This window comes from Procambarus clarkii, chromosome 30 (genome assembly GCF_040958095.1).
Source record: "Procambarus clarkii isolate CNS0578487 chromosome 30, FALCON_Pclarkii_2.0, whole genome shotgun sequence".
NCBI classification, from domain to species: Eukaryota; Metazoa; Arthropoda; class Malacostraca; order Decapoda; family Cambaridae; genus Procambarus; species Procambarus clarkii.
In genome coordinates, this window is record NC_091179.1 from 298,155 (window position 1) to 320,000 (window position 21,846).

A 21,846-nucleotide genomic window follows, 5' to 3' on the forward strand; every position below is an offset into this window, starting at 1 on the left:
AGGGCCGGATGAAGTGTTTGCTAGGGTGCTTAAAGAATGCAAAGAGGAGCTTTGTGACCCACTGTCAACCATATTTAATAAATCAATAGAGTCAGGCAGAGTGCCAGAGTTTTGGAAAGTTGCTAATGTGATACCAGTTTTTAAGAAAGGAGATAGATCACTTGCGTCTAACTATCGACCAATTAGCCTAACGTCTATTGTGGGAAAGTTACTCGAATCTATAATAGCAAATAAAATTCGTCTTCATCTTGAAAAACATAAATTAATAATTGAGTCGCAACATGGTTTTATAAATGGCCGTTCATGTTTAACAAATTTGTTATCTTTTTATTCTAGCATTGTTGAGGCAGTTGATAGTGGTAAGGATTGCGATGTTGTATACCTTGACTTTAGCAAAGCTTTTGATACAGTGCCACATGAAAGACTGATTAAAAAAATAGAGTCTCATGGTATTGGGGGTGCTATATTAAGCTGGATTAGGGCATGGCTATACCAAAGGAAACAGAGAGTTAGTATAAATGGAATCAAGTCAGAGTGGGAAAATGTTGTAAGTGGAGTGCCTCAAGGCTCTGTCCTGGGACCTCTGTTGTTTATAATATATATAAATGATTTAGATTCAGGTTTGAGTAGCAACATTTGTAAATTTGCCGATGATACGAAAATCGGTAGGGAAATTAATTCGGAGGAGGACTCACTATCACTTCAAGTTGATCTAGATAGGGTTTTGAAATGGTCAAAGGATTGGCAGATGCAGTTTAATGCTGATAAATGTAAAGTTCTGAGGTTAGGTAATGATGATAGAGTTACAAGATACGAGCTAGATGGTGTTGTGATTGCGAAGTCGGATTGCGAAAGGGATCTGGGAGTTATGATTAGTAAGAATTTAAAACAAAAGGATCAATGCATAAATGTTCGTAATAAGGCAAATCGGACACTTGGATTTATTAATCGCAGCGTTAGTAACAAGACACCTGGTGTGGTTCTCAAGCTATATCTTGCTCTAGTTAGGCCCCATTTAGATTATGCAGTTCAGTTTTGGTCGCCATATTATAGAATGGATATAAATTCACTTGAACGTGTCCAGCGTAGGATGACTAAGTTAATTCCCCAAATTAGAAATCTTTCATATGAAGAAAGATTAACAAAGCTTAAGTTGCATTCACTGGAAAGGCGAAGAGTTAGGGGTGACATGATAGAGGTTTACAAGTGGATGAATGGACATAACCGGGGGGATATTAATAGGGTATTAAAAGTATCAACACAGGACAGAACACGAAACAATGGATATAAATTGGATAAGTTTAGATTTAGGAAAGACTTGGGTAAATACTGGTTCAGTAACAGGGTTGTTGATTTGTGGAACCAATTGCCGCGTAACATTGTGGAGGTGGGGTCCCTCGATTGTTTCAAGCACGGGTTGGACAAGTATATGAGTGGGATTGGGTGGTTATAGAATAGGAGCTGCCTCGTATGGGCCAATAGGCCTTCTGCAGTTACCTTTGTTCTTATGTTCTTATGTTCTTATGTTAATCTTCATCAATCAATCAATCAATCTTCCCTCAGTTCCAGCCCCGCTCCTGTGCCAGGTAAGTCCATTATGGGGCTCACCATAGCCAGTGCTACCTGTAACGTTTTTATTCCCAGTAGCTGAATCTATAACAACAACGTCGTCCCTTCACTTTCTAGTGTGTGGTTTGGTCAACATTTTTCATCCACGTTATTGTGACTCCTCATCTGCACAAAATTAAAAGTCTCTGATGTCTCTTACTGTTACATAAGAGGGTGTTACAAACGTAACAGCATTCTGATGTCTCTTTTACTGTTTCAAAAGTAAAAAACACATCAGAGAGACGAGAGGTCACAGAGTCCCACAGGGCTCTGTACCCATCCTGTTTATGATATATGTAAACGATCTTCCAAAGGGTATAGACTCATTCATCTCAATGTTTGCTGATGATGCAAAAATTATAAGAAGAATCAACACAGATGAAGATAAACAGACTACAGGATGACCTGGACGAACTGGAGGAATGGTCTAGAAAACAGCTATTAAAGTTTAACTCAGGAAAGTGTAACATAATGAAATTAGGTGAAGAGAGCAGGAGGCCGAACTCAAGACACCTTCTGGGAGGTGAAATCCTGTAAGAGTCCAATAGAGAGAAAGTTCTGGGGGTTGAAATAACACCGATCCTGTCCCCAAAAGCCCACATCAAAAGGATATCATCAGCGGCTTATGGTAGATTGGCCAACATAAGAACTGCCTTCAGAAACCTGAGTAAGGAATCATTCAGAACCTTGTTTACCACTTATGTCATTTCAATCCTGGAGTATACAGCTCCTGCCTGGAGTCCATACCTAGTTAAACACAAGACAGTTTGTAAAGATTCAAAGATATGCCACCAGACTAATCCCAGAACTGAGAGGTATCAGCTACGAGAAAAGGCTACAGGAGCTAAACCTCATATCCCTAGAAGACTGAAGAGTATGGAAAAAGATGATCAACACCAAAAAAATTATGTGAGGAATTTATAGAGTGTACAATGACTAACTATTTACCATGGGTGGAACACGAATAAGGGGACACAGGTGGAAACATGATTCCCAAATGAGCTACAGAGACATTAGAAAGAACTTTTTCAGTGTCAGGGAACAAATGGAATTCATTAGGCAGTGATGCGGTGGAGGCAGACTCCATACAGAGTTTCAAATGTAGATTCAATAGAGCATAATAGGCTCAAGAATCTGTAAACCAATTGATTGACAGTTGAAAAGCAGAACCAAAGAGCCTTCTTGCCATTTTCCCTCCATCCTGTTCTCTCAGCCTCCCTCCCATCTATTCTCTCTCTTATTCACTTTCCTTCCTCCCATTATCTTTCTCCTCCCTTCCATTCTTTCTGTTTCACTTTCTTTCTCCTGCCTGTTCTCTCTCTCTCCTCCTTATTCTCTCTCTCCCTCCCTCCATTACATTGGTTTTCCTCCCTATCTCGCAAATACACATTCTCTCTCGCTCCTCCTTAATTATTCTCTCTCCCTCCTTTTCTATTATTCTTATCTCCCGTCTTCTCTACTATTTTCTCTCCCTTCCTCTCTACTATTTTCTCTCCTGATATACCATTCTCTTTACTTCCCACCCGTTCTCTCTCCTAGGGGGCAAAACTTGCTCGGGTAATGTTAAATCGATATTGAATCAACATTATCGACCTTCAGTAAACTTTATCAACGTTGATTCACCGCCGATAACAGCTGAAAAATCCATTGTTAGCGGTTTATGGAGTATCAAACTCACATTTCAGGCTTCATAGGAGCCTTCACTAGTTCTATTAGGAACCAATCATTTTTAAAAAGGGGCACTGAGATCGACCCCAACCACCCAAGACCACTTGCTATTCAATCATAAATCACATTGTTAAGTTTGGTGCTATCCCATTTCGTCTGGCCCCCAGCCTCGGACATACAGAAAGACATTCCATCTTGAAGATATAGATACATGTAAAAAAACGGGGATTTTGAAATATAAATTACATTCTTTTTGTTATGAATTTTCTAAGTAATAAGCTTAGGTATGTGTGATAGCAAAATTATTAAAGCAATTAGATTACTGACATTCAGGGAACCAGTAGCTGTGATCAAAATTATATTAAGTCTACTAAAACTCTTCCACAACACGTCAAAAACTTAGGAATTACGAATGTTTAGGCAGTTGATAGGAATGTCAAATTATTTAAAATATAAATTGTTACATATTTTAAGGTTTGCTAGACGTAAGAACCCAATGTACCAATGATAAATGTTTAGTTCATATATATGATGAATGTCTAGTTCAGTATATGATGAATGTTTAGTTCATTCCATGATGAATGTTTAGTTCATTTCATGATGAATGTTAAGTTCATTCCATAATGAATGTTAAGTTCATTCCATGATGAATGTTTTGTTCATCCTATGATGAATATTTAGTTCATTCTATGATGAATGTTTAGTTTATTCCATGATGAATGTTTAGTTCATTCCATAATGAATGTTAAGTTCATTCCATAATGAATGTTTAGTTCATTCTGTAGGGAATTGACCTGTGAGATTTATATTTATTTAATTTATAATAATTTATATAGCTATTTATATTTTACGTTAATTTATATTTTTCGATAGCAAACTGTTTGATGTTTAAATTGGACTGTATGATTTAAAATTCTCACAAATCACTCTCCTTACATATTCTGGGGGATTTATGGTTTATTGATGTAGTCCTCAATATAAATAATTGGTTAGTAGACATTCTCTACAATATTAGACTACATATGCTATTAACTAAAATGCGGAGGCCTTATCTTATATGGCGGATTTTGTCCTAGTCAACCAGTATGAACATGGATGAACAAACCAGTCGATACACTTTGTGGGTGTGGCTGGCCTCCAACTCATGTACTGGAGTACTAGGTTACTAGTGTTAATTCTTCTTCCTCTTCTGTTCCACCTGTCAATGGGCACTTACAATAAATAGTAGGAACCTAATTATGACAGCTATATCAGAGGAAATATTGGTATCATTTATGAGATCAGGACCAAGGATTATTTATCTTGGTTTTGTGTCTCGATCGTGTGCTAACCGGCATTCCTAAATCTTAATATTTAAGACTAACAATAAGGTAGATAGTATAGGAATTAGAAAAGACACCTCTATTGATAGTAGACGTAGTTGTGTGTTGATAATGGAAGCACTTTACTCCCATAACACAGCTGTCCAAGTGAGAATTATCAGAGCTAGATTTGCCCCAGCGAGACTTGTTGTTAATAATTAATTGTGACTCTGTGTCTGGCCCTCCTTCCCTCCCTCACGCAACCTGGCTCTCTTCTCCAGATGTCAAAAAGTGGTTAGAGGGCCTACATTTACTCAATTTTGGTACTGATAATTAAGTTGATTCAAGGGAAATGTTTTTATGATGTTTACAGTCCAAAGACTGTGGTATTAAGAAGATTTCAAATTAATGTAGCTGGTGAATCTAATTGCTACATGTGGCAATGATATCCCATTTTCTACTGAGGCAATTTCCACTGTGCTTCATTTTGTATGAGTTAATTTGTTTATATAAATCAGTAACTATTATCTGTCTATTGCATTGAATTTGTTGCTAAATGGTGTCCGGTTTTCTGACATAATTCCTGGGGGGGGGGGGGCAATCACGGGTTAAAGTCCATTACTTAGGACTGACGAACACCGATAGTCTTCAGAATTACATGAATAATTTGATATTAGCAGTTATGAGGAAGAGGATGGGAAAAGGGTAAGAGAAGGGGAAAGGGGACGAAGGGGAAGAGGAGGGGGAGAGGTAAGAGTAGGGGGATGAGGAGGAAGGAGTAGAGGAGGGGGGAAGAAGGGAGGGGGTAAGACAAAGGGATAGAGAAGGCGGTAGGGGTAAGAGAAAAAGGGGGATGAGGGGAGGGAGGTGTGCGAGAAGGGGAATGAGTAGGAAAGAGAAGAGAAGGGGAGAGGGGAGGGGTAAGAGAAGGAAGGGGAAGAGGGGAGGGGTAAGAGAAGGAAGGGGAAGTGGAGGGGGGAGGGGTAAGGGAAGGAAGGGGGTAGAGTGGAGGGGTAAGAGAAGGAAGGGGAAGAAGGGAGGGGTAAGAGAAGGAAGGGGAAGTGGAGGGGTAAGAGAAGGAAGGGGAAGTGGAGGGGTAAGAGAAGGAAGGGGGAAGAGGGGAGGGGTAAGAGAGGGGAGGGGTAAGAGAAGGAAGGGGAAGAGCAGGGGGGAGGGGGTGAAGATATCACTATGCACGGGTATAAACGCTGAACCACCTGGTCGATGGTCAGCTCTACTACTGACCCTCGCCTGTTTGGGACCCTCACGTCAACCGTCGCTGCCCCACCAACCTGCAGTGTTGACTTTATAATATTAATTTAATTCAAAAGTAAAATCAAAGAAAAAGTTATTTAAAACATTATTATATGATTCTTTATTTTTCTTGTTGTATTTTATGAAAATGAACACACATAATATTTATCTCTACCAAGACATGCCTGTATAATCCAGCGTTGTAACACATCTAGGCAACTCTATAGGCTTACACAGTACATGCCCCAGACGTCACACAGATCCCTTTACAATCCCTCCCCTTCTCCCCCTCCCCTCCCCTCTTCCCTCTCCCCTCCTCTTCCCCGTCGTCCTCCTCATTTCCCTTCTCTTCCCCCTCCACTTTCCCTTCCTCACTCATCCCCCTTCTCTTACCCCTCCCCCTCCACCCACACCCAGCTAGCACCCACACCCAGCTGGCCCCTACACCCAGCTTGCACCCGCGTTGCTGTGACTCAGCAATGCACATGCGTTGCTGAGCCCCAGCAACCTTCCCTGCCCCCCAGTCCTCCCCACCATTCCCCCCTCTCCCGTTTCCTCAGCCTCCCCACCATCCCAAACTCCCCCGTCCCCTCGTTCTTCCTCACTATTACCCCCTCCCTTGTCCCCTCGTCCTCCCCACCATCTCTCACTTCCGTCCCATCATCATCTCCACCATTCCCCACTCCCTCATTTGATACCTTCCTAAATTGTCTGATGTTCCCATCAGTAAATTGGGAACATCAAGTGATCTGATATTCCCATCACTGAAATATAAGAAAAACAGTTAAAAAATGAGATGAAAATATGAAAAAATATAAAAATAAACTATACTCGTGAAATGAATGGTCTTGTAAACAACACACGTCAATTCCAACGCAATTCACACAAAATAATTAAATCAAAATGAAAATGAATCAAAATCTTTGAAAATTCAATTTATCAGTCCAATTAGAAACACTGAAATAGAATTGTAAAATATTTAGTATAGCATGAGTGTTGCTCATACATGCAACAGATGTATGTTTTTGTTTTTCAAGGTGCTGTTTTTCAAGGAAAGCATAGTTTTACCTGTCACAGGTGTGGCATCTATAATTATACTTACGAACTGAACGGTATGGTAAACATCACAGCTGAATTCTAACACAATGTCACACAAAATAATTCACTAAAAAATAAAATAAATCGAAATCTATGAAAATCAAAATTATCATAGCAATCGGAAACACTGAAATGGAATTCACAATGTATTTAATATAGCGTGCATGTTGCCATTATATGCAACAGATGGCGCTGTTTTTCAAAAAACGCATGTTTTACCTGTCACAGGAGTGGCATCTATATAGTAGGTATATAAAGAGACATGTCTATTCGAATGCAACGTTGTGTCAAAATTTCAAAGCATTCGGTGAAGAACTTTCAGAGATTACAGCGTGTGTTGCTCTTACGCCAAACAGATGGTGCTGTTTTTCAAAAAAAGCATGTTTTTTTCCTGTCACAGGTGAAGCATGTATATAGTAGATATATAAAAAAACGCTACTATTCGAATGCAACGTTGTGTCAAAATTTCAAAGCAAGCGGTAAAGAGGTTTTAAAGATTTCACTCACATGAAAAACACAGTATTTCAGAAAAATCATGTTTTTTTTTTTTACTGTCACAGACGTGACATCTATATAGTATGTATATAAAAACCTAGCCGAATGCGAATGGAACATTGTGTTAAAATTTCAAAGCAATCGGTCAAGAACTTTCAGAGCTTAGCGATTTTGAACAAACGAACATTTCCATTTGTATTTATATAGATTTTATAGAATAATACATAAATTTTATATATAAATTTGATTTTAGTGTTTAGTGGAATACATAAAGAGTAAAATTGTTTTAAAAGAGCAATTTTTAGCAAAATTTTGAAAACCAATTTTTTCTGGTGATAGAATAATTAAATGTATTTTGAATGCTTCATACAGCCATTAAATGTCATTCACATTTTTTAATGAATTTTACAAAAAACACCATAAATTTTATATTTAAACATGTAAAAACTATTTGTAATACATTAGGAATAAAATAGTTTTAGAAAAACCGTATATTATAAAACCTATATGTTTGGATTTTTGGAGTAAATGTTTCTCAAATGCTCTCTTGTACAATTCTCAATACAAGTTATTTGCACGCCTATTGGAACCCGCAAATGAAAGCTTTCAATACGTTTTGTGTTTGCTGGGATATTTGCTGGAGTTTAACCCTTAAACTGCGCATGGCGTATATATACGCCCTGAGTAACATGTCCCATGGTGCGCATGGCGTATATATACGCCATAGGGTGCCAGGCCTGATTCAAATGGCCCGCGGCTACACGGGGTTCACAGTAGCTTCCTCAGGGCTCTTGTAAACAGATGCCATTTAAAAAAAAAATCGTGGGCAATATTCTCAGGTGTGAGAGGCACAGTACTGCTGGAGCAACCAAGGCCGGCGCACGCAGCATGAGCGAACAGCATTGATGTTCAGCTTGTGCCCACAGCATCGCCGAAAAATGTCAAAATAAATATATAATTGTTATTATTTAGCGATGACAATATTACAGATGACCAATGACTGTGATATAAATAACCAGGGTTGTGATAATAGCAGGATTGTTGTAATAATTAGCGCTGTGTGAGGAGTGATGCTGAGAGACTGAGGGAGACAGCATCGTTTACTGACTGTGTGGCCACCTGTTATTGTTTGCGTTCACCATACCAGGTCAGTGGTTCTCTATGGTGAACACAAATGTAGATACTTATATATAATGTGTGTATTAGTGTAATAACAGCAAAAGGATTATGCTGGGAGGAGCCATATGTGTGACGGAGGTGACGTCGTCTGCACGATTTCTCTAGCTGTTTAGAGGGTGGCCACAATGCTCTTTGGGCGCTCTACAACCTTAGGTGTACAGTTACGGTGCATATAACATGTAGATATTTATATATAACGTCTGTATATAGTGTAATAAGACCACAACTGGTATTGTTGGGGGAGAAAGTTTAGTGCGTGTGACCTTGAAAGAGTGAGGGAGCCGCCAGCCGCCATCTGTGTATAGCGACGACTCTTAGTGCCTGAACTAACTATATCAGCTTAGCTGTACAGTTGTGGTGAACAAAATATACTCATACTTATATATAACGTCTGTATATAGTGTAATAACACCACAACTGGTATTGTTGGGGGAGAAAGTTTAGTGCGTGTGTTGAGGGAGTGGCAGTGAGTGGCTGGCTGGTGTGTGGCGGTAACTCCTCGTTGCTTTTCGACTCTCAATACCAACTTAGTGGTTCGTTATGGTGACCAAAACATGCCAATACTTATATATAACCTGTGTATAGAGTGTAATAGCAGCAAAACTATTTGTTTATTGTTTTATAAACATAATAATTGAATCACTAATACGCACATCATACTTTTGAGTATAGCGATTATTAACCACTTTTATTATATAAATATATTACAATACACACTATTGAATAATATTACTGCAAAAAAACTAAGAAAAAATCAATCGGAGACATTGAAACAATTAGGTAATAATATCTTTGTGGCAACTCCCATCTGTCAACGCGGGTGACGCTGACCGGGTCTGACGACCGCTCTGTCAACGCCCACTTTTTGCCAGACTTCCTCGGTCAATTGCGCCCAAAATATGTCACCTACGATTTTTTTTTTATTTTTTCCGTGCTCAGGGGACATAAATTAACATGTTTAGAAGACGAAAAAATTTTTTTGAATTTTTTTTTTCTTGCGCACAGGGGTGTAAATGTCCATATGACCCCTGAGCAGTGTAAGGGTTAATTGACTAACAAATTGGGTTTAATTTAGTTAGTTGATTCAGAGGATTGACTAGTCAATCATTAAAGTCGAGTATGGTTCTGAGATTGCTGTGGGTTCAGTGACATTGGTCGCAGTGACTTGTAGCTTGTTTAGGCTACTGTTTACTGATTTGCCACTGAGGCCTCATTTAACTCATCTTCAGTTTTAAATGATGATATCAAGATCAACTGCTGTTGTTTAAACAGCAGTTGATCCGATACATAAGCTGTATCCTCCATAGTATAATGCTACTGGAGTTGAATAATCAGCTGATAAATTTAGATTTATATTGGTATTATTTGTCTGCAGGCATAGGTCTTCTTAGGCTTAATACTGGGCCTGTGAGTAATTTGCTTCCTGCAGAATTTAACATGTTTATACCCTGATATTTAGTAGGGCTATTGAAGAATTAGTGGTAGCAGTCTTCACATACAAGGATTCCGATGTCGGTGAGATGATCAGACAATTTTATATGCCAATTTTGTTCCTCTACTTCTCAGGAATTTGGCTGTAGCTCTCAGACCTTGAACATGTAGGTCTATTGGAATTGTGTCCACCACAATGCCTGGTACTTGACTGATGTAACAGCCTAACTGTACCGATGGCTGTACAACTTCGTAGACTTCAGGTCCTGTATCAGCTAGGAACCCCTAAATATTTAAGGTCATCTGTTTTACAGGCTTTAATTGTATATCATCTGCCACCTTTTACTGACATGTTCTCTGGGACCCTTGGTCAAACAACCCACGGGTATGGACCCTGGCCCTCTTATTCTGGATGGTAATTTGCGCAGTAGGCAAAGTCTCAGTATTTTTGGTCTTTGTTAAGAGGGCACTAATTTTCTGTCACATCTTGCAGTACTCTACTGTGGTGCAAATGTTATCTTCCACCTTGGGGTTTGGGGACTTTATTTTGGTGTCTCCACACAATGCTGCATGATGCTGACCCTTGTTACACCTATTACAGGTGTATAATTGGGTCTCGCAGTCGAGGAGGCTGTGTTTCCTGAGGCACCTCGTGCAATGTTGCCAGTTTTTGTTGCCGGGCGACACGATCATGAAAATTGGCGCAGTGGTACACTGAATGTTTCTCTTGGCAGAACAAACATGATCCATAGCAAAGGGATCCAGAGATCTCTTTGGAGTCATGGTCTTGGGAGACACAGTAACTATAGACTTGGAGGATCCCACTGCATATGTGCCTACACCATCTTGGTTCCACTTTGGTGTGGAAATAGATTGATTAAATTTATTTGGAGTACCTTTTGTACTCTGTGGTTGACTATTATTGGTTTCTGAAGGTTTACTTGGTGGTTTTAATTTGTCATGTGTACAAAGTTGATGAATTACTGAACGTAAACCCTCAGATATTTTACTCAAGGATAAAATACTTTTATTGTAGTGAGTACTCATTTGTCTCAATATGTCCCTAGGTATTTTCTCCTGGGTAATTATTTTTAAGACCCACTCAGCCCCGTTTGTATTGGCTGTCCGGCTGAGGGCCTTGATCATGGATTCTACCTCCAACTTAATGACTTGGAGTGAATCAGCTGAAACCTCCGGTGAGGTTAAATGCAACAGCTCATGAACTAAGTCTGATATTCTTACTTCTGAATTAGCATAATTATCCTTGAGAAGCTGTACTGCGAGGTCATAGCCGTCAATAGTTTTCCTCAGATAGGATACTACTGATTTAGCTTCACCTGATAATTAAACTTGTAGATAAGAGAATTTACTACTCTTGGGTAAAGATGATTTTGAGTTCACAAGGTATACAAATTCGTCCCAATCTTTTTGTCTTTTCCTGGGAAAGGGGGGTAAATTTTTTGAAGGGAGTCGAGCTTCAGCTTGACTTAGATTAGGTGAAATTACTGATGTTGCCTTGTTCTGGGCAATTATTTTGACGAAAGACTGTAACATGGCCTGAGTTTGGTCTTCATAAATCGCCAGAGCAACCATAACATCGTCTATTTCTGTTTCTGATAAACTGGTGTTGGCAAGTTCAGCAACATATGTCGCTATTTGGCATTTGACTATCTCAAATTTACCTGCAGCTGCTTGATAATAGCTTTCCAGGTCAGCATAATCAACTGGAGATTGTTGTGACAAATCCTCACATTTCTTGATCTGTCTGGTTAAGTGGCCTTTCATCCTGCAGTATCAAAATTGGCTAGCTGGTTAACGTGCCCAGTGACTGACGAGTATTTTTCCGAATGTGAAATATAGTGAACAATTTTAAACAAATATCCTGTTATTTGGCATCAGTGTCGTGAAAATTTAATCTCCATATGTTAATAAATGGATTTTTTACGATTTTTAAAAAATAAATGCAAGCACGACAGGCAGCAACCAGTACTGATAATAACAATAACACCTCCTATTTACTAGCAATCAAGAGATAAAGAGATGCAAGCACCTGTCTGATGCACAAAGAAAAAAAGTAGTAGTAAGGAGGGTCCACAAGGTTGATATGCAGCTGGTGCCACCTGGAAGGCCAGATTTTACACATACTAATAATGAGTTAGCATATTATTATGCTGTATTTTATTAAATATCATATAAATACATTGCCCAATGGCAATATTTCTTATGTCTCTGTGTACAAAAAGTTGACAACCATTTTTTTTGCGTTTCTCCTTTGTTTGTATTCAGATTTTGTAGTGACTTCTACATCTTAAAGAATGCATATTCGACACTAAGTATGTGAAGTTGGAACGAAATTGGTCAACATGTTAATCAGCCACAGGTGGCAGAAGTTTTTACTTATTTTTGGGGAGTCTATTTATTTACAGATTTCAAACTATTTGCTTTGGCTCTTTAGGTTGCATTGATGAATAAGGACCAGATGACGGCCTTATCACTTATATATGGTCAATAAGGTTACTTGAATATGTGTTATCCCTAACCCATCTATTTAACCTAACCTATATTTAGCTTTTTGGGGTGTTATTTTTTCTTGACTTACATATTGACCTACAACTTTCACATATTCGAGTACGAATGTCAAGTAGTCTTAATTAAAACTTACAAAATATATCATAAATTCAAAGTACTATATACATTATCCAGAACCTTAACTTAATTTTTCTGTATGAACAGAATTTTCAACTTTGAGACACCTTGAAAAATTAAGTTTTTGACCGATTCTCACCATTTTTACATATGTGCAAAGTTCTTTGTTCAAACGTTTCCTCACCTTCAATTAGTCATAAAACCATAATGTCTGGAGTTAAATTTTTTGCTATACTCATAAACAATATTTTGAGGCGAGTAACATGAATCGTTATATGCCATTCTGAGACCATAATTAATCAAATAACAAATGTGAACTTTTAATATTTTTAGAGGTAATATGAAATTGTGAATATTTTATATAAATTTTTACCTTTTCCTGTTCATGGTATGATGTTGATCCATTAAGAAAAGTTGCAGCATTTACCATGCAGATATTACAAAAAATTTTTTTTATTGAGTATGAGGAAATTTAGGTGCATCATTACCAGACTCCATAAGCCTTGTCAGGCTTGTACATGGGTTGCTCATAATGTTGAACAAGTACTGATGGTAGTAACTTAGGGTAAAATTTGCAGTCCTGGGGTAAATCCTACCTCTTTTAGAGGTTAGCACTTAAAATTAATACACATTATATATAATCATTCACAAATGCAGGCGATGCGTCACAATAACGTGGCTGAAGTATGTTGACCAGACCACACACTAGAAGTTGAAGGGACGACGACGTTTCGGTCCGTCCTGGACCATTCTCAAGTCGATTGAGAATGGTCCAGGATGGACCGAAACGTCGTCGTCCCTTCAACTTCTTGTGTGTGGTCTGGTCAACATTCACAAATGATTTGAGTGATAATCCAGTGTCAATGGAAGTACCTTTAGGTTAGCTCCTCAAAATTACCCTAGGTTGGTGTAGACACTAATTAATCACTCAAAGGTGCAGGATTATATGTAAACAATTATAAAATAGGTAAATTATAGGTACACAACTCAACTTGAGCTGGTGTAATTCACAGCCAAAATAAGGTCTGCCCCATTAATTAATGACGCTAAGTTGTTCAATGTAGTACAACTAGACTATGGTAATAAATATGACTTGAATGAACAATAATTCGTTCAACTAGACAATGTTTATATGGGACTAGGTTATCAATAAACACTAGTCAATGTAAATATCCTACCCTGTTGTGGATTGGCAATTAGTAAATATTCTATTGAGGGGCTAGTGCAAAATATTGTTTTTTAAATAATACTCTATTCAAGAGAAATTATGTATACAATTGGTGAAATTAGCCTCTTATTTAACTATTAGCATTATCTAGAACTATTAAGTCAGTTATTAGTGATCTATCGTGAAATTAGCACCACAATTTTTTTTTAAACTCGACAAGGTCGCAGCCAGTTATTTGGCTGGTATAAGTGCTGTCACTGCGGATATAACACACTATGAATTTGGTGGGTGACCTTGAAGCTTTTGTTGAAGCTGTTGAGGTTCGTGAGCTTTCTCAAGGCTATGTGGCCGGTCTGTGACAGGCAATATGTGTATGATATTGGGCAATTATGACAGGCAATTATATACTGTTTACTAATTTATTGCACTAATTTATTTAATTTGACAGACCAGTGCAGTTTTCTGGTTCATCCGCTTTGAAGGACCACTAATGTGGGGAATTGTGAGATTTATATTTTTTTAATTTATAATAATTTATATAGTAATTTATATTTAACATTAATTTATATTTTTCGATAGCAAATTGATTGATGTTTAAAGTGGACTATATGATTTAAAATTCTCACAAATCACTTTTCTTACACATTCTGGGGGTTTGTGGTTTATTTATGTAGTCCTTAATATAAATTATTGATTAGTAGACAATCACTTCAATATTAGACTACATATGTTATTAACTAAAATGGGGAGGTCAAATAAGTCAAATCTTATATGACTGATTTTGTCCTAGACAATCAGTATGAACATGGATGAACAAACCAGTCGACACACTTTGTGGGTGTGGCTGGCCTCCAACTCATGTACTGGAGTACTAGGTTACTAGTGTTAATTCTTCATCCTCTTCTGTTCCACCTGTCAATGGGCACTTACAATAAATAGGAAGAACCTAATTATGGCACCTATATCAGAGGAAATATTGATATCATTTATGAGATAAGAACCAAGGAATATTTACCTTAGTTTTGTGTCTTGATCGTGTGCTAACTGGCATTCCTAAATCTAAATATTTATAACCAACAATAAGCTAGATAGTTTAGGAATCAGAAAAGACACCTCTATTGATAGTAGACATAGTTGTGTGTTGATAATGGAAGCATTTTACTCCCATAACACAGCTGACCAAGGGAAAATTATCAGAGCTAGATTTGCCCCCGCGAGACTTGTTAAAAATTAATGGTGACTGTCTCTGGCCCTCCTTCCCTCCCTCACACATACTGGCTCTTTTGTCCAGATGTCAAAAGTGGTTAGAAGGTCTACATTTGTCTGGATTTTGGTACTGATAATTAAGTTAATTCGAGGGAAAAGTTTTTATGATGTTTTGAGTCCAAAGACTGTGTCAGTAATATAGCTGGTGAATCTAATAGCGACATGTCAATGATATCCCATTTTCTTTTGAGGAAATTTCCCCTGTGCTGTATTTTCTATGAGTTAATTTGTTTATATAAATCAGTAGCTATTATCTGCCTATTGTATTGAATCTGTTGTTAAATGGTGTCGGGTTTTCCGACACATTCTATATTGAATGTTTAGTTCATTCCTTGTTGAATATTTAGTTCATTGCTTGAACTAAAATTGCAGGAGCTTATTTAACGTTCCTGCAATTTTGTTAACAGTATGAGTATGAAGTCTAGATAAGAACGAAGGTAACTGCAGAAGGCCTATTGGTCTATACAAGAAAATAGTTGTTGCATCACTTACTAATATATAAGCCTGAGCTGATGTTTGAGGTAAAGAAATTAAAGGAGAAAACTATATATCACTTTGAAGGGATAAAAGGGTAAGAAGCTGAGATACGAGGATGGAGTGAACAAAGCTGATAGCTACTTGAGTAATTGTGTGCTGGAACTTGAGCCTGCATGTAGTATGGTGTTGCTTTACCAACAGTCCAGGTGAATGAGTAAGTTGTTCATGCTATAATTTCACTTTATTCACAAAGTCACCCTAATAAAAGAAAGAAAAAATACAAGTAACCAAATTAAAAAAATTTTCTCACAAACTCACCTTAAAAAAGTAGCCATGCGTGGCAGGAGTGGCTAGTTGTGTGGCAGAGAACCAGCACCACAGCCACACCAAGATGACGGGCATGACTACTTGACCAGACGAGGACCCGCTCCACAGCCTCGCCAGAGACCCTCTTACCACTTGTCTTCCCATCCTCATTTTCTGGATCCTTCCTCCTCCGTAACTCTGTCTGTTCCTTATTTCCGTCTCAGTAAAGCTTTGTTGGATGCTGTGGAGGAAAACAATATTTATTTAAATAGTTAAAATGCTATCAACCTCGTATTGTTGCAGTCAGAACACCTGTAAATGGAAGTGACATGACACCTCTATTATTTGATTATTTGATTTTTTATTAATGGATCATTATCTACTCAGGTGTAGTGAGGTATATAATCCCAGCCCACGTCTTCTCTGTCTGAATCCCTTGATAATGTGTTGAAACGCGAAATCGTTCGGAATTTTCGTTGAATTTTTCCTACGTGGATGCTTAAGCATAACAGAATCAACTGTTTGTTGTTATTATTCTTACATGGAGTTAAATATAATAGCCTATTGGCTCAAGTGATGCAACTACTATTTTTTACCCAATCAACCCCAATCAGATAACACAATGAGCACATCATATATAAAGGGAAGTGACGACGTTTTGTTCCGTCTTCGGTCGAAAGGTTTCAGTCCAGAGGGTCGGCATCTTTTATTATTCAGTTTGTTCTAGATACGACCGAAACGTCGACACTTTCAACTCATTTCATGAGCATGTGTTGGGGTCTCAGTTTTCAGCCACATTATTGAGGCCTATTATCTGTAAATTCAATGTACAGCAATAAGAGAATGTTTTCTGTCTGTCTGTCCGAAATTGTATGCCAGATGCTCGGGGCTAGCTTCACCCAACATTACAGGATGAATGGTCTGGGGTACAGGACAGACAGACTGGTCGAGGTCGCCAGAACTGAAGAGTGAACAGCTTGCAAAGGTTATATTTTGACCCCACGAGGATTTTGGGCACTACCTGCCAGCTATACCTATCGAAATATTAAAAAAAAAACAAGAATTTAAAACAAGATTTTTTCTGCTAAATATGTACACCATTATTCACTGATCTCAGGACAAGTAGCAAATAAATTCCTGCTGTTCAATATAAAGCCGTAATATAAAAAATACATGACCTCAACGAAGTCGCTCTCATCCCCCTACCAAAGACAACGTCTATCCATCGATCTCTCCATCTATTTAACCATCAAGTACCCATATATCTATCCATATACCTATCCAACTATTTATCCATCTACCTATTCAGCTATTTATCTACTTAGCCATCAATCTATTCAAATATTTACCTAATATCCATCTATCTATTTCATTTGTTATTATTTATATAAACAAGAGTTCTTACATTCTTTTAAAGCCTCTTGGAAAAATCATAATTTTCCCTGGAATACGACCTGCCAAATCGTTTAAGAACCAGATACCCATTCACTGCTTGGGGGACCTGAGGCGTACAGTTAATGCTTTACCCAAAACGCTATGCGTGCTAGTGACTTTACAAGAATGGAAAATCATCATCATTAATATGAACTCTCTTAACTCCAATGTACCTTCTTGTATATAAATAAATAATAATAATAAGTTAAGGATTGGTACCTAATCAATCTTCCCCAGTCTGGATATAAACCTAGGCCAATTCGCTCGCAAAGTGTGGGAGAGTATCTTACCACTACGCCATGGAGACTGTGTCACGGGGACTCATCTATCCATCTAAATATTTATCTATCCATCTGCGTTTATTCCTCTATCAATCCATCCATCAATCGATCCACGTATTCATCTATAGATCCATCTACCCACCACTCTGTCCATCTATCACCATATACATTTATCCATCCATAGATACATACGTCTATGTGCCCATCTATCTAGATACAAATCTATTTATACATCTATCTATATACAAATATATTTATACATCTATATATATATACAAATCTATTTATACATCTATCTATATACAAATCTATTTATGCATCTATCTATATACAAATTTATTTATACATCTATCTATATACAAATCTATTTATACATCTATCTATATACAAATCCATTTATTCAACTATTTATACATTTATCTATATACAAATATATTTATACGTCTATCTATCATTATATCTATCCCTCTACTTATTAGCACGTCTGTGAGGAATTTTCCCAGCAGGAAATATAATATATGCACTGTTAATTAATAACAATATAATTTAAGATAATTAATTGATAATGAACTGTATATTAGGAATGGACTCGGTATATCACTGGTTTGTCCTGCTGGGTGTGATCCTATGCACAACTTTGGGGGAGGGGGGTTCGTTCATAGCCTATACCACCAGTAGTGGATAATAATAAACTACAAAAAGTTAGTTTAGTTACTACATGGGTTAGTGGAAACTTTTAATTCTTATCTCTAGAGTCGTAAATGCCTGGTAATAGACACAGGATTCCTTCAGTTAATCCTGGAACCTTGTAGGGCGGAGCCCTATGGTGACTTAGGTAGCCTCGTGGTGCCACAGGTCGACTCAATACTCTTTTCTCTCGTACTTAACCTGCCAAATAAGTCATAAGTAGTACACTGTTACCGAAACACAGCCTATATTCAAATAAGATAAGTTTGCATTAATAATTAGGGGCACCCATTTTGGTTAGAGCACCTGTGTCATAACCGGGCAATGCTAAAGAGATCATGATAATGGCCAATACCATAAACTAACACAATTGTTCGGAAATAACACTTTCGTGGTACGATGAGTTCGTTGGTTGGGTGGAAATGCTGATATTCCTGTGTCAAGAACTCGGGAAAAGTGACCATTTTTGTCAATTAAGAGATAAAACGTGTCAGCATCTTCTCTGTCAAGCGCTCAAGTCGCGTGCTTCCAGTCTAATGACGAAACGTCCCTCCCCAGCTGGGGACGCTCCCTGAGCCTTGGTTCAAAACTCGTCATTATCGACGGTGGGGAGGGAGACGCTTCATTTACTGTTTATTTAGGTAAAGTAACTATTAATAAATACTTTTTTGTCTTATTTAGTCTTTACTCTAAAAATTTCATATTACTACATGCAAGAGATTACATATATATCGCTTATAGCGAACCTTGCATACGTGGCAACATTCCATTCACTCTGGAATGCTATCAAATCTGTTCTCTTTGAAAAGTTAGTAATGTTAGTAATATAAGTATGTTCTTGACCTTACCGTTTTAACTTGGTATGTCAGGGGTTAGTAGATAAGGTGTCGAAATTTCCGACAACATCCATCTGTTTATTTATCTATCTATTCATCCATCTTACCAACTATCTACCATCCACCTACTCATCTTTCTATATATATATATATATATATATATATATATATATATATATATATATATATATATATATATATATATATATATATATATATATATATATATATATATATTAGTATATTTTGGTAGCAGTCTTTCCTGTAGACATATATTATTAAATATGACCGAAAAAGTAAGATTAATAATTCTAACACGAATTTTCTCAATCTTTCGTACATTACGCTTCACTGTTGGAGGTAAATCAAAAATCACTTCTCCAAAATTCATTTTTATTTCTAGTCTGACGCGACACGGGCGCGTTTCGTAAAACTTATTACATTTTCAAAGACTTTAGTTCACAAATACACAACTGATTAGAACTTACGTCTCTCTGATATTATATCTACATTTGAGTGAGGTGGGAAGGATGATGTGGCATTAACACAAGACAGAACAGGGGATATTAATAGGGTATTAAAAGTATCAACACAAGACAGAACAGAAAACAATGGGTATTGAATAGAAGTGTTTGTAGAAAGCCTATTGGTCCATATTTCTTGATGCTTCTATATTGGAGCGGAGTCTTGAGGTGGGTAGAATATAGTTGTGCAATAATTGGCTGTTGATTGCTGGTGTTGACTTCTTGATGTGTAGTGCCTCGCAAACGTCAAGCCGCCTGCTATCGCTGTATCTATCGATGATTTCTGTGTTGTTTACTAGGATTTCTCTGGCGATGGTTTGGTTATGGGAAGAGATTATATGTTCCTTAATGGAGCCCTGTTGCTTATGCATCGTTAAACGCCTAGAAAGAGATGTTGTTGTCTTGCCTATATACTGGGTTTTTTGGAGCTTACAGTCCCCAAGTGGGCATTTGAAGGCATAGACGACGTTAGTCTCTTTTAAAGCGTTCTGTTTTGTGTCTGGAGAGTTTCTCATGAGTAGGCTGGCCGTTTTTCTGGTTTTATAGTAAATCGTCAGTTGTATCCTCTGATTTTTGTCTGTAGGGATAACGTTTCTATTAACAATATCTTTCAGGACCCTTTCCTCCGTTTTATGAGCTGTGGAAAAGAAGTTCCTGTAAAATAGTCTAATAGGGGGTATAGGTGTTGTGTTAGTTGTCTCTTCAGAGTTGCCTCTGAAGAGACATTTTCGTACTTTAAAAGTACGAAAATGAGTTTTGGAGAACTCCTATTTCAATTAAGCCCTGATGCTAAGAAAATAGTTAGAGGGATAGAAGCCCTAAACCAGAAAATAATAAATACAGAATATGCGGTCATATTCAATGAAATATATATATATATATATATATATATATATATATATATATATATATATATATATATATATATATATATATATGTCGTACCTAGTAGCCAGAACGCACTTCTCAGCCTACTATGCAAGGCCTGATTTGCCTAATAAGCCAGGTTTTCCTGAATTAATATATTTTCTATATTTTTTTTCTTATGAAATGATAAAGCTACCCATTTCATTATGTATGAGGTCAATATTTTTTTATTGGAGGCAAAATTAACGTAGATATATGACCGAACCTAACCAACCCTACCTAACCTAACCTAACCTATCTTTATAGGTTAGGTTAGGTTAGGTAGCCGAAAAAGTTAGGTTAGGTTAGGTTAGGTAGGTTAGGTAGTCGAAAAAACATTAATTCATGAAAACTTGGCTTATTAGGCAAATCAGGCCTTGTATAGTAGGCTGAGAAGTGCGTTCTGGCTACTAGGTACGACATATATATATATATATATATATATATATATATATATATATATATATATATATATATATATATATATATATATATATATATATATATATATATATATATATATATATTTTAACCTAGAAGGGGTACCACCTCTGGTGCAAGTGTAGGGACCCATAGCCTCGGAGAAGAAAATAAAGAGTACTCAGAGAAGACCTTGTGGATCCTCACTGAACACTTTGATATTTTCTTCTCCTACCACCCCTATTCTTTTGGTATGTGTGTATATTTATCTAACTTTACTTGAAAATGTCATTACACAAAAAAGTTACAATATTGATTACATGCAGGGTGCAAGGCTGCTTGTCACAAGTTATACAGCTCTTCCAGCTCCTCAGATGGTGGGCAGGAACATGGATGCAGTGAGCATTTCCTCTCTGGATTGCCACACTAAGGCGCTGAAAAAGAAAACTGGCAGCTCTAGGGTCTCTAGTTGTTTCTATTAGCTTAGACCCCAACTCCTTCAAAAAGCTAGCAGCACTTTTACCCCAGGCACCAAGTGTCTCTGAAGCAATGGGGACAAAATTGTAGTGGTGCTCAAGGTCTCTGTATTTACGTGACTTGGCCGCTTCCCGGTGATTGGCAGCTCCTCCTGCTTGTGTAGCACTGAAGTCAACATAGGTATTGGCTAAAGTTGAAACGCAAGTGTAGTCCCACACCAACTGTCTACCATTCTTCCAGGGGTTCACTGTGATTCCGTCTGGGCGACCGACAGGCTCATCAGAGTTGCGGGACATTAGGTAACGGGGCTCTCTCTCTGCTGGACAACTGGCTGTGGTAAGGCTTCTCTTAATAATGTCATTGACCTCGCTGTGTCTTGCATGC

At 37.6% G+C, this 21,846-nt stretch overlaps 1 protein-coding gene across 1 annotated transcript in view; it reads right to left on the reverse strand.

Annotated features, from left to right (window-relative positions):
* Positions 1 to 21,846, reverse strand: part of LOC138369846 (uncharacterized) — a 120,460-nt gene that overhangs the window by 61,722 nt on the left and 36,892 nt on the right. The window contains exon 2 of the mRNA XM_069333591.1: positions 15,910 to 16,138. Within this exon, the coding sequence (XP_069189692.1) occupies positions 15,910 to 16,068 (159 nt within the window). The 5' untranslated portion in view covers positions 16,069 to 16,138. The remainder of the gene's footprint in view (positions 1 to 15,909; positions 16,139 to 21,846) is intronic.